Below are 13436 nucleotides of genomic sequence, written 5' to 3'. Positions count from 1 at the left end.
ATGATGTAGGAAGGTGATTGGGCCAACTGTCCTCTTCCAGGAGATCTTTGATAACTTCCTGGACGCGTGTCCTCTTGTGATAGGTTGAGCTATACGTCCCATGTGCATGGGTATAACAACCTGGACACGCGTCGCCCAATGATAGGATGGATTGCACCCTGGCCATGTGTACGGTTATAACAAACTGACCAGGTGTCCTTTATTTATTGGCTGTTCAGTCACGTATTCCTAAGTGAGAATCATGAACCTTCTAGAGAGTTTTTGAGTGATGACAGCTGTCCCACTGGCATTGCCTTCCGGATGTTTAGGCGGACAGATATCCTGTCCTGCGGATGACTTTTGAGGATACCAGGATGCTTCCGCGTGTGTTGTGAGGACGTTCCTCCTCATTCGTGATATGCGGATGGTCCATGTGTTCCACGGGTGGCTTACAAGAGGATTCTTTGTGACCCGCGGGTGGTACTTAAGGGTATTTGGGTCTTTTTGGTACCCTACCTCTACACCAACCCAACCCAACTTGTAGGTTTGGCACCGGTTCATATTCTTGTAATGTGAGACCGTTTATAACCCGAACGTGTAGTAAATAAACGATTTTTTTTCCAAAATGGTTATGTAACCCGACCCGAATCTGTTTGACCAGTTTGAAGTTTCGTCTTTCAAAACCGAGTTGTAGCCCGAACCAGTTTTGACCATGAGTTGACCAAACCGATTTGGGATAAAACCTGATTTGTACATGTCTGTGTTTAATTAGGATTTAGAATCACTTGGTTTTGGTGTTAGGTTTATGGCTTTTTAAGTACATTGATTTGGACTAGAAAAATAATATTTGAAGGTGGTAGTGATGATCAAGTTACGACGGTGGTAATCCATACGCTAGAAAGAAAATTTTTAACTCGGCCCATGCGGTGTTTGTTCTTGATTAGCATATGAATCATGCGTTGTTGTTTCTTGATTTAAATTGAAAAAAATTGCACAAACAAAACTGAGGTTATTTAAAAACTGGGTGATCTTGAGTTAAGTAATCCACACAAGTTATTCGTTTTTGAGAGTTTAGACTTACACAACATAACAGGTTTGGGTTCAGATGACCCCATTCACTTTTTCATTTTGTACGTTGCGTATGGTACCGAAAACCGAAATGAACCCATGGATTTTTCGAATTTGAATCCAATAAAATATAATAGAGAATATGAAACAAAAAATGTTTAAAGGTGAAGTAGTAAATAGCATTTTTCTTAAGTTCAAGGTCATAAGTTCAAATCTTCTTACGACATGTGATTTGACCCGATTCAGACCAAAAATTCAACATGGATGACACATTCGAATACTAAATATTAATGAGCCCGTTGAAAATAATTGAAGCCTTCCTCAATTATAACATAACGTAACATATATATACATAATATAACATAACATATAACATAATAAAGTGAGTGTAAACAAAGTTATTCTTTTAAATCATCATAACATAACAGTTCAAAATTATGTTATCATAACATAATCAAGTTAGTGTTTTACATTTTAACCCCCCAACACCATTGAATCTTCATAAGATTTCACCTAATATTAATTATTATTTTTATTATTTTTATGTACTTTTGTCAAACAATTATTATTTTGATTTAGTTCATTGAACAAATTTTTACTTTAAACATATTAACTGAATTTTATTTTTAGACAATTCAAATACCTTTTTACTTTAGCCGTGACTTTGTCTCAGTTTGTAAAATTAAAGCCTAAGAAATAAATTTTTAATAAGATTTGAAACAAATATATAAATATTAAATAAACCAGAGGGTATGTTAGCACAACTATTTAAGGGGTACTTTTATAACAATAATAAAAAACAAACATTCTAAGTTCAAACATACAACATATAATATAACACCATAACAAAATATAATTCCAAAACATTAAAAACTACATGATGAAAGTAAAAACAAAACAACATTCTATAATCTTTTGATGAATAATCAAGAAGCAGCATCTCCACCTAATACCTTATAACATGAAACAAAAACATTTAGTTTCGATAAACTTTTAGAACGCGACACGCAAACGTGTTACACAAGTAATACCTTTGTCATCGCAACCATCATCTCATGACGCTTCGCACTCTTCTCCGCTTGACATTCATCACAATAGTCTTTTTTTCACTTCTCTAAATAAAGAACTGCAATAATAATAATAATAACAACAATAATAATTTTAAAAAAGCTAAAAAAACATGATAAATTGTAAAAGTGAATAATAGTCAGTTAATCACATACCTTCTGCACCACATCACTAAATTAACTCTACGCCCTGATGTGGTGGCTCGGCCACCATGTCGATGACAACCACGGTATAAACTTGCGCATCCAGCTAAATTATTAACTTCAATTATTTTCTGTCATGTGTATAAAAAGAGTTAAAAAAAATTATTTAACAGTTAGAAAAAATTAAATATATATATATGTGTGTGTATGTATACCTCATGATCTATGTCGGTATACATATGTTTTTCACACATTGGACTTTCAAAAAACAACTGGCCACCAGTAAACTCATTGCCCAAACATATGTTTAATGTTACTTCAGAATCATCCACATGAATATCTGAAAATGATATATGTATTCATAACTATATATAAGTGGTTAATAAAAGCAAAATGAAAATTATAACTTACCCTCTTTAACATCCTGCTTATCCATTCCATACTGAACTACATACCCGTGATGGGAATCAAGAGTACCTCCAACATCCGGGAACAAAACCTCACATATATGTTTAACGAAACGTGTCAACAGCATATCAAGCATGTCTTTCATGCCAAAGTCATCGAGACATAGTCCAAATTTGTTGATTGTGTTTGGTATCATAATGTTGGATCTTGTCGCTTGGATCCATTTTTCGATATGATCCCCTAAGCAATCACCATTTGATTAAAAAAAACAAATAATAATAATAATAATTATAGTACATAATGACAATATCGAAGGTGGTTATGATTATTATAATTTAATTACCTCGTGTAATAACATGTTACAGAAATCCGGCTGTAGCATGTTAAACGTATAGACTCCTGGTGCATCTTCAGTCATGATGCTTCAAATGCAATCGTTGTTGCTAGTGTTCATTGCTTTAATTGCATTTAAAAATGATGGTAGAAAGATCATTGAAGGTTTCATTGTGTGTAGGTTTTTATACACAGGCTGAAAATAAAAAAGTAAAGAAAAAAAAATCAATGCAAACTATTTTTGATGCAATTATGATCTTATATATGTACATTGTTGAACAAACTTTACCATATACTTAGATAGAATGTTTTGCCTGTATTCATTGTGCTTCTGCACCTGTTGAAATTGATACAAAGAAAAAGTTAACAAATATGACAAAAAAATTAACTATAAACATTAAATAATACACATTTATTAACTTTATTGGTACATGTTAATCATCTATTATATGCATTACTTTTTATTATAAAAGATATTGCTTTAATTACTTTTTGTATTTATAGGTTCAATTTTTTTTATTAATAATAATAATAATAAGCACATTAGCAACTTTTATTAATTTACCATACAAATGTCAGATTGAAATTGATCAATCATAAGTCATGTTTACTACAAAATTAGAAGGTAATTAACTAATTATCAATCTGGATGTATTTTACCATTCTAGAATCACTTATTATCACTTCTACAATCTAATCGGTTTAAGTTTCTTCAGTAATTTAAGCACGATTTACATATTTGAAGCATCGCTACAATGAAGCGTTTCAAATTGAACTCGTTCGATCGAAATCCAAAAATCGAATCAAGCAAATCAATGCAACAACAAAGGATTATAAACTACTATTGTAATTGTAGTTTGAACTAATAATGTTATGGTAGGATATTTGAGGGACCAGTATGGTAACTATGGTAGCAACATAGTTTACCTAATGTCTAATGTAAACTATGTTGACAACATAATTACAATATCGATACCTCAACTATCCTAGTGTGGCGATATTAGTTCAATCTACAATTACTAACTAACAATGATGGAGAATCTTACTCGATTACGTTCTTCTACGTACGAATAAGGACGAAGAAGATCCCGCATGAACTTTAGTTTGTGTCTCTAGGAGCATTCAACATATTTAATGGTAAATGCATCTCCAGAGCGCTGAAAATGGCAGGAGAGAACTCTGAATCACAACGTCGTAGTTTTCAGCCATGTGGTCTTGATTAGGCCTTAATTGGATACGGTCATTCGACGGCATTGCTCCAGAAGCGTTACTGTTATCAACGTCTACATGTGCTCTTGAGCTGGAGGGCAACCATGCATTAGTTGACATTGTTAGTTTTATATGAAGAATGAGAGAGTTTGGAACTGAGCAAATAACAATTTAGGGTTTGGTGATTAGCAACTTGTAGTGTGTTTGATATATAAAGAGTTTTTTACCCGATCCATTTTGATTGAATCCGGGTTTGATTTGATTAATTACAGTGTAACAGAACACCACGTTTTACGGGTCCAATCATATCATAATGTAATGTGTAATATATGTAATATTTGATATGATACGGCTGAATATAAGCATGATCACCAGATTACTAGAGCATGACGTCATATATTTTACAAGTTTAAAAAGATCATATATGATGAATGAAGTTTTGTTTGTTCTCTAAGAGACGAGTTTAATATAAAAATGACAAGCATGACACACAAGGTACATTATATGACAAAGTTGCTTGTCGTGTGGCATATAGTCTTGAACGACCACTAGATAATGTTAAGATTTGTAACGTAGAATCTAAACTACATTCCTCAATGTGAGATTCAGTATTGTTATAAGCTTTTTACTAATGTAGTATTCAACTTCTTTAGATTCACAACCTCATTGTTTGTAACACCTTGATTTTTATTAACATAATGTGAAATTCGGTTAGATTAATTAAAGTTTCTAGTTTCACAAGTGAAAAAATAATTACAGACTAAAGAACCACAAAAATCCAAAGACAAGCATATGTACCATACACTAGATCCTTTAGGAGTCGTGCTGCCTTAACTAGACCACGTTAACCGAGGAGGGTCGTTTGTTTACAGAAGATCATTAATTTGCGTGCATGTGTTTCTCAGTCTAAAGTGACCAACGTATTTCACGACAACTTAAGAAACAAATAAAAGAAAAACGAAGAGTATAAACACACATCGAAGATCAACAACAACATTTACCGCTCCTTCATGTCTTTCTCTAAAACCCTTCACATTTCCGGTCAAAGATCACACCTTTCCGGATTCCACGTCACTTTCCAATGAATAAGAGTGGTAATCCGGAGAAGAATCCATCCCAGGCCCGGGTCGGTCTTGCCTGGGTTGATGGTTTGTATCTTGAATCCCCAAACCGACTGCATGTGCAGAAGGATCTACCCTTCTAGAACGTGTCTCTTCACAAGCCCGAAAATAAGCATACGGACCCCACCCTGAAACCAACAAGTAATATACTAATATTACTATAAAATACACACGGATCCCACATATTAACGAATATACAGCAAACTAACTACCTTCAGTGTGATACGGGGCTGGAAAGAACTGCAGATAGCAAAATGTGGCAACCGTGAGATTTGTAAAAGAATGTTTTATAAGCATATAAGCAATACGGGTCGACCTGTTTATAAAGTAAACGGGTAGAAAACGAACCTAAAAGACCACCAGCAAACACGTCTTGCCAATGATGCCAATAGTCGTCTACTCGAGAAACCGCTACGAGAGATGCCATTAAAAGTGGAAGGAAAACAATGCATAGTTTTGCCACGTGGCCTCGCCGGTCAAACACTTTGATTTTTCCAGCTAAGTACAGTGCTAAAAACCCTAGCCCTGCAAATGACCCTACAAAGTACAAAATATCATAAACTTTCAATATAAAGAAAATAATATTGTTAAACAAAAATAAAAAATGGTAAAAATCTTACATGAAGAGTGACCACTCGGGAAGCTTTTATGACCTTCTCTTATATCACTATCGTTACCGTGACAAACAACGTTTCCCCACCGATCATATTTCTGTAACATCGTATCAAAATAGTCATTATACTATCATTTTTCAACTTAAAAAATGAAATTAAATTAAGGTTTACATACATCAATTCCATCAGGAAAACAACGCCAAAAGAAGTCAGGTCTCGGACGTCCAGTGGCATCTTTTATAGCATCGGTCAAAACACCCGTTATAAGTATAGAAAATAGCAGACCTGCAGAGTGCAAAAAATTAAAATATGTATTCTAAAAATTAAACAAACAAATAAAGTCATGTAAGGTAACCTAAAATTGCATGATGCAGATCATATATGTCTCTCCTCTTGAAATAGATGAACAGAAAAATTATAATAGGTAACAACACCGCGTACACCTGTAAACCAAAATAATATTGTAGAATCATCAACAATAGTATTTGATGCTGAATTAAAACAAAATAAAACTAGAAACTTACGGGTACAGCCCATAAGGGAACGGTGTTGTCTTTCAATGGATATTTAAGATCCGTCATCATATCCTTGCCAACGAAGCGGTAGAACGGATGTATGATGTTTAAACCAATTTCAATGATGACAAGTAGCAACAATATAAGCCAATCATGCATGTGAGTTCTAGCCACTTGTCTTCCATGAGATCTCATGTAAAATACTTAAAACTCAGTTTCCCCGGGTCTGGCCAGCTGGCCCTGTTTAGTTACAGATTCAAGCATATATGCAATTCTCGCTATATGAATTATAAAAGATACAAAACACACAAAAAAGATTATATGCAATGGAAAACTAATACAATCAACTAACCCCTGAACCTTTGGGAAGTTGGTACTTGCTTTTAAGTAGGCCTGTAAACGGACCAAGCGATCATGAGCTGCTCAGCAGGAAGTTCGTTTATTTAATAAAAAGCAAACATGAACAAAACTTTTAGCTCATTTAATTAACGAACGGACATTAACCAACACGAACATGCCCATTTTCTTAATGAACAAACGTGAACAAAAAAATTTGTTTGGTTACAGTTTAATGAACGAACACAAACATGCCCCCGTTCGTGTTCGTTCGTTTGCTCATTTACAGGCCTACTTTTAAGTCAATATGGGAACATCCTCTTTCTTCGCATCGAATCAAACCATTGTCAAATTAATCTCATTTGAAAAACCAGAAATGATTGATAAAAACGAGTCGCTCACGAGTTACTCGAGAACAGATTGATAAAAAGCTCATCTAGTTATCAACCCCGAGCTCAAGCCTTGTGTGTTTTTAAGTTTTACCTCTTCTGAACTTCTATGTATTAATCTCACACTGCAGCTGAGCTCAAACCGAGTGTTGGCTTGCTAAGGTACTACACGAGCCGAGACAATCTCAGGAGCGTTTAACGTCACTCTCAAAATACTAAAAAAATAACTAAGAACGTATATAAATTCATTAATATATAACAAACAAGCCAAGCTCGGTTCGGTTACGCCCCTAATACTTCATAAACAGTCAAAATAGTACGAACTTGAAAAACGACTCACCAGCCAAGATCGAGCCTAGTCGATCTCTTGCTATCAGTTACACACCTAATACTTTATAAACAATCAAAATAGCAAACTGTAGCACATATTCATTCATCACTCATGTTCACAGATCATAAATAATTTTGACAAGAAGATAAAGTCATCTCTTTTATCACAAATTGAGAATAATGTACAATTTAATAATAATAATAATAATTAATATCAGAAGTATACCAAATCTAAACAATTACTAACCTGAAACATATTCCTCATGACCTGAAAACTCATTCTTCTTCAGCTGCGTATTCAAAACCTAAACCACAAATTAACCCAAAATTGAGCTAAATTACATAACCCAAATTTCAAATTTTAAAACCCTAGAATTGAATAATATTTGAATCTTAAAGTATAAATAAATAGAGTGTATGTATAAGAATTGTGGTGGTTGAGATTGAGATATTTTCCGACAAAAATAAAATTCAAAAGTAATAAAGGTGAAACTTATTTTAGCGATAACCGGTGGGACCCACTGTCACTCAAAATTACTCCGTCAAGTGGTAATTGATGAGTGTACGGCGGAAAACGATGGTGAATAATAATAATAATAATAATAATAATGGTGTGTGAGGTTTTAGAGAGAGAAAGAAAGAGGGTTTGTTTGTTCGCCGGAAATGGCGGTTTACAGAGGTGGTGAGTGGTCGGAGTGGGAGTGCATAACGAGTGACTGACCTTATTATTATTATTATTATTATTATTATTATTATTATTATTATTATTATTATTAATTATTATTATTATTATTATTATTATTATTATTATTATTAATTATTATTTGGTTTTCAGATTTTACATAAATAGTTCATGTAGTATTAGATAACTTGTAATACTACAAGTTATTATTATTATTATTAGATAACTTGTACTTCTAGCCCTTGCTTCAAGTAAAGGTGTCATAATGTAACGTATTAAATACCTTTTGACACGCGAGAATGGAATCTCGGGTGCTGAACAACCCAAACCCCGTTTCTCTCTCAATTTATGCTTTTTATAATATGTACTTATAGCGGTTTAGGGAGGTAGTAGGGGACACCCGATCTTTCTTTCTTTCTTTCTAATGGAATCGTCGGGTGCCGAACAACCCCCCCAACCCCGTTTCTCTCTCAAATTATGCTTTTTATAATATGTATTTAACGTAGGGGTTGTTCAAAACTATCCGAATCCGAATCCGTATCCGAATTATCCGGTTATTCGTATCCGAACTATCCGAAAATTCGGATATCCGAATCCCGGATATCCGAAAATTCGGATTCGGATTCGGATAGTATTTTTCAGATTTTTCGGATATCCGAATTATCCGGTATTTTAATTTTATTTTTTTTATTTTATTATTATTAATAATACAAAATCCTCTCTTATAACACACACAACACAAAAGCAGCAAGCAGCATCTTCTCCTCTTTCATTGTTCACACATTCACTCCCTCAGTCCTCACTCCTCACGGCAGCCGGAGCACCTGCACCACCACCGCCGTCCGTCTCACCCTCACGTCAGCACCAGCACCATCGTCGCACCACCACCATCGTCTGTCCCACCCTCACGGCACCACCGTCGCAGCACCTTTCGTCCGTCCCACCCTCACGACAGCACCCGCACCACCATCGTCCGTCTCCATTAGTCCCAGTGTTGGAGAAACTAATTGGATTTATAACTCTTGTATGTTATTAAATTGTATATTAAAATTCTTGAACTTATGGTTGGATTATATGGAAGAATATTAAATTAAAGATTGTGATGGTGACTGAAGAAACGTGGATCTACTCACTGGTAGCAGATCTACTTTCCTCGGGTTTTGATTGTACTATTTCACCGATGGTTCTTCTGGATCTGTGTTCTTCCACCTACAAAATGAACAACGCCGTTAACTTACCCCTCAGAAAGGGACAGAGGGGTCCTCTTTGGGGTAACCCTCCGGCGTGAGAATAAGTATATGTAGGAGAAGATAATAATGTGAGAGTAAGGGAATCTGGAGAGTATTGCTTAATAGCTGAATACTGTATGATTGTGTGACTGTGTTTTTGTATATCTTTCCTTGTGGAGTTGATGCTGTATTTATAGTGCTAGGGTTTCCACTGATTGAGCTGGGACCAAATTAGGGTTTTGTTGGCCTCCTCCAATCGATTTGCGCCACGTGTCCTTGGAGACACATGGTGCTTTTTCATTGGTTATAATCACGTGGTAACCCATGAGTCATGCTGAGCTGTCCACCTTTCATTTAGCAGCTGTCAACAACAGCATATCCTTATTCCTTAAAAAGATGCCTTCTGGAAGGTTGTCTGACGTGCACAATCAAGGTTGCCCTAATCCTGATTTGGATAAGGACGAGGTTGACTATGTGCATGTGTGATATGCGCCCATCCTGAGGATGCGCGAGGTCTTCTCTTTATTCTCACGCGCAGATATTTCATGCGCAGATGTGATACGCACAAGCATGTAATACACGTCACGCGCGGATGCCCCACGCGCAGCTGCGCCATGCGCAACTGTGATATGGGTGGGCATGTATGATGCGCGAGTATGTGATATGCGCCGCGCGCGGATGCGCCACGCACGATGTGATATGCATAAGCATATATGATGCGTGAGCATGTGATACGCGCGAGCATATGTGATGCATGAGCATATGTGATGCGTGAGCATATGTGATGCTTGAGCATATGTGATATGCGCTGTGCGCATAAGTTTTGGCTTTGTGCCTTGATAATATCTTTGATTTCTAATGTCTTGTATATATCTTGTGGGTTGACCCGCCCCGCTCGATGTTGAGGCGGGTACATACCTCTTCAAGCCCCCCCAGTCTAATGTGTGTCTTATCTCGCGCTAGCGCGGTAAGATAGATATTAGACTTACTGATTTGGTCTTTTTAATGGGGTTTTGTCGTTTTCTTGGTTGTTTCCATCGTTGCGCGAATTTCTATCCATTTGGTTGAATCGAAGGGTCCAAACACGTGGTTGGTTGGTGGTGACGTGCGCCGGAAACGTGTCAGACGTTTCGTGTGCTCGAGGTGCTACAGTTGCCTTTCATGTCCCCTCGCACAGCTGTCTGGAACACGTGTCGCGCTCGCATTGGTTTGCACCTGCGAGTGGGGGCGCGTCTCTGCTCCGTGGCAGTTCCGTTACGTTTTTATGTCCCCTCAACAGTGTTAGGGACACGTGCCGCGCCCGCGTTGGCTTACACCTGCGAGTGGGGGCGCGTGAAATCCGATCAGTTGCCAATTTTCTCTCTCCTGGGCCTATAAAAGCAGGCCCTTAGGAAAAAATTTTTATCTTCATCTTCATTGTTGTGTACTCCAAAGCTTCTATCTTTCCGATTTTCTGGTTATTGCTTCCAGATACCCTGTTATCTGTTGCTGTTGTTATTGTATGTCTGATAGCTCAGACTCCTCTAACCCCTCAATCACCTCTATTGCCTCTCGAAGACGCCGTGTGAAATCTGTGGTGATGTCGACATTGAAGCAAAAGGGCAAGGGGAAGAGGGTTGTTGAGACCACATCGGAGGAAGTAGGGAGGACCAAGGCCACGAAAAGGTGGAATGAAATCCCCTGCAAACTGAGGCAGGCCGATCTCGACAGCCTCATCTCGTCACAGGGTTTTCTCCCTGTGTTTGGCTGCATGTTGCCTGTGGCCGGGCAAACGGCGGCGGACCCGCCTCCCGGCTATATTTCACTGTACACCCATTTTTTCACCCACTGCAACCTTCGTCTTCCGATGACAAGGTTTGTAGGCGCGGTGTTACGGTTTTTCGGGATTCATATATCCCAAGTCCATCCGTTTGGACTTGTGCGCATGACTCATTTCGAGTTCATGTGCAAATCACAGCGCGAGGAGCCCACCCCTCGGCGCTTTCAATTTTTTTACAAGCCCAAGATCCAAGATTCTTGGATCTCCTTTATTCCTCGCAGTCAGAAGGTTAAGTGCAGCACCGTGTCATTCAAGAGCCTTCATGACTGGTCTGAGAGGTTCTTCTACATCAGGGCTGGTGTAATCCCCATCCGCATGACGATGCGCGCGATCGATTCTGCGCCCGCGGATGCGGATGTTATTAAGAACCCAACCGGCGCCTGGGTTAAGAAACTGACCGCCGAACCATCCCCCGCCAAGAAAATTCGCGAGGAGGCGCTGGTGGGGGTCGGCATGAGTAAGTTGTGGGCCGACAGCGCGGCGGAGCCTGTCATCCAAGTGGACGGCTTGCGTAAGTTATCGCATTGCTTTATTTCCGCGCTAATAAAATTTGCCTTTGCTGATATTATTTGTCTTGTTTTTGCGCAGTAACCAAGGAGTTTTTCCACGCCGCATACGACGATCAAGTGGAGGGTGGCTCCGTCCCGCTGGGCGCTGGGGAGGTGGGCTTCCCAGATCGCTTCGATGACATGTTCATCCCTGTGGATCTGGAATTTGACTTTGATAGCGACGCGCCTGGTAAGCCTTCGCACTTATGCTTATTCCTTTAGAATACCAAAGTTTATTAACAGTTCTGTTGCTTGTATTTGCAGATGCGCTCGAAAACTACGAGCTGGAGCTCGCGGAAGACGAGGAGGAGGAAGAGGAGGCGCCCCTACTAAAGCGCAAAGCTAAGGGGAAATCTGGCGCAAGGGGCAGTAAGAAACAGAAGAAAGATGACACCCCTGTCGCTCATCCCCATGCTCAAACGAAGGGACCTGAGGAAACCCAGGTGTTTACCACCAAGGTTTCTTTAGCTTCCCTGCCTCTGAAAGTGGGCAGACCTCCTGTCCACTTGAGGTATGGTGGCGTGACCTCCTCCCTTCGCGCGGCTGAAGAGAGAAGCAGTGTCGCGCCTGCGAAAGGTATACTTTGCTTTTCCATAATGGTTCAATGTGTGCGATTCTGATTGAATTATTATTAAATCTTTTCGCATTTGAATGTTTGCAGGACCGGCGACGGTAGCAGATCAGCCGCAGGCGCAACAAGGTGCTGAGGCTGCGCCGGGGGCTGCTTCGAAGTCCCCTGTTCTACCCTCAGAAAAGGGTAGAATGAACTTTATGGCGATGTTCGCCGCGCGAACAGAATTGCGCCAAGGTATGTTTTGCGCCATTGTCTTCTGAATTTTTTGTTTTGATCAAATCATAAACCATTTTTTGTTGTTGATTTGTTCATAGGAGTTGTAGCTGGTGTACAAGCTGCTGGTGACACTCCTGGCGCCTTTGCCGGCGCCGCTGGTTCTGCTCCTGCTCCTGCTAGTGCTGAGTCTCCCCTTATTGGGATTACAAAGGAGCAGGAAGCCGTATTGCGCGCCGAACTGGCGGCGTCGAGACCTCCCTCGCCTCCTCCTACGCGCAGCCCTCTCCGCGAGACTGGTTTGGAGCCCTCCAGGTCGCAGGAGAAGAGGCCGATTGAAGAAGATGAGGAGGATGAGGGAGCTCCAGCTGAAGACTCCTTCGGAGTCCGTGCCAGCCCTGCGATGCCACAATACTTAGCAGCGCAGACTTCTGGTGAGGCTGGCGCTGACTTTTCTGCTTCATCCCCGTAGGTATGTTTTAATTTGTTTCTCCGCTGCGCGTACTTCCATATAAGTATGTTTTTATGACTTAGAACATTTCTTGTGTTTTGCAGGAAGGTGACCACGTTTACCGCCCGAGATGGAATATTAACGAAGACAGTTCCTTCCAATCCATGGGTGTATGCGAGGACTTCTGGGCTCATGCCGTGCCTCCTACTGAAAGGAGGTATCAGGAGGGGCGCACCCGCGCTGACTTGCTCAACGATCACATTTTCGCTGGGTCGGCTTTCTTTGCTGCCTCCCAAGAGCTTCATCGTGATTATATTAAAGTACGCGATGCTCTTGTGGAAGCCCAGCAAGCGGCTAAGGTGGCTGCCTGGAACCTTTCTGATGCTCGCGCACGAGCTGAGAAACTC

The 13436-nt window shown here is 39.3% G+C and overlaps 1 protein-coding gene and 1 pseudogene across 1 annotated transcript; both read right to left on the bottom strand.

Moving 5' to 3' along the window:
• Positions 1–2136: 2136 nt before the first annotated feature.
• Positions 2137–4592, bottom strand: LOC143570711 (2-oxoglutarate and iron-dependent oxygenase domain-containing protein CP2-like; annotated as a pseudogene).
• Positions 4593–4979: 387 nt separating this feature from the next.
• LOC143570700 (putative lipid phosphate phosphatase 3, chloroplastic) lies at positions 4980–7912 on the bottom strand. Its single transcript, XM_077056286.1, has 8 exons — positions 7761–7912; positions 6468–6698; positions 6299–6386; positions 6119–6228; positions 5950–6040; positions 5677–5866; positions 5542–5600; positions 4980–5457 (listed from the first exon to the last, which is right to left on the bottom strand). The coding sequence occupies exons 2-8, from the start codon at positions 6651–6653 to the stop codon at positions 5258–5260; spliced, it is 924 nt and encodes a 307-aa protein (XP_076912401.1). The 5' UTR covers positions 6654–6698; positions 7761–7912; the 3' UTR covers positions 4980–5257.
• Positions 7913–13436: the final 5524 nt, after the last annotated feature.

Source organism: Bidens hawaiensis, unplaced genomic scaffold (genome assembly GCF_021521415.1).
Source record: "Bidens hawaiensis isolate Kalapana, Puna unplaced genomic scaffold, B.hawaiensis_p1.1 tig00025021_1, whole genome shotgun sequence".
Taxonomy (NCBI): domain Eukaryota; kingdom Viridiplantae; phylum Streptophyta; class Magnoliopsida; order Asterales; family Asteraceae; genus Bidens; species Bidens hawaiensis.
This window is presented reverse-complemented; position numbering and strand designations above follow the sequence as displayed.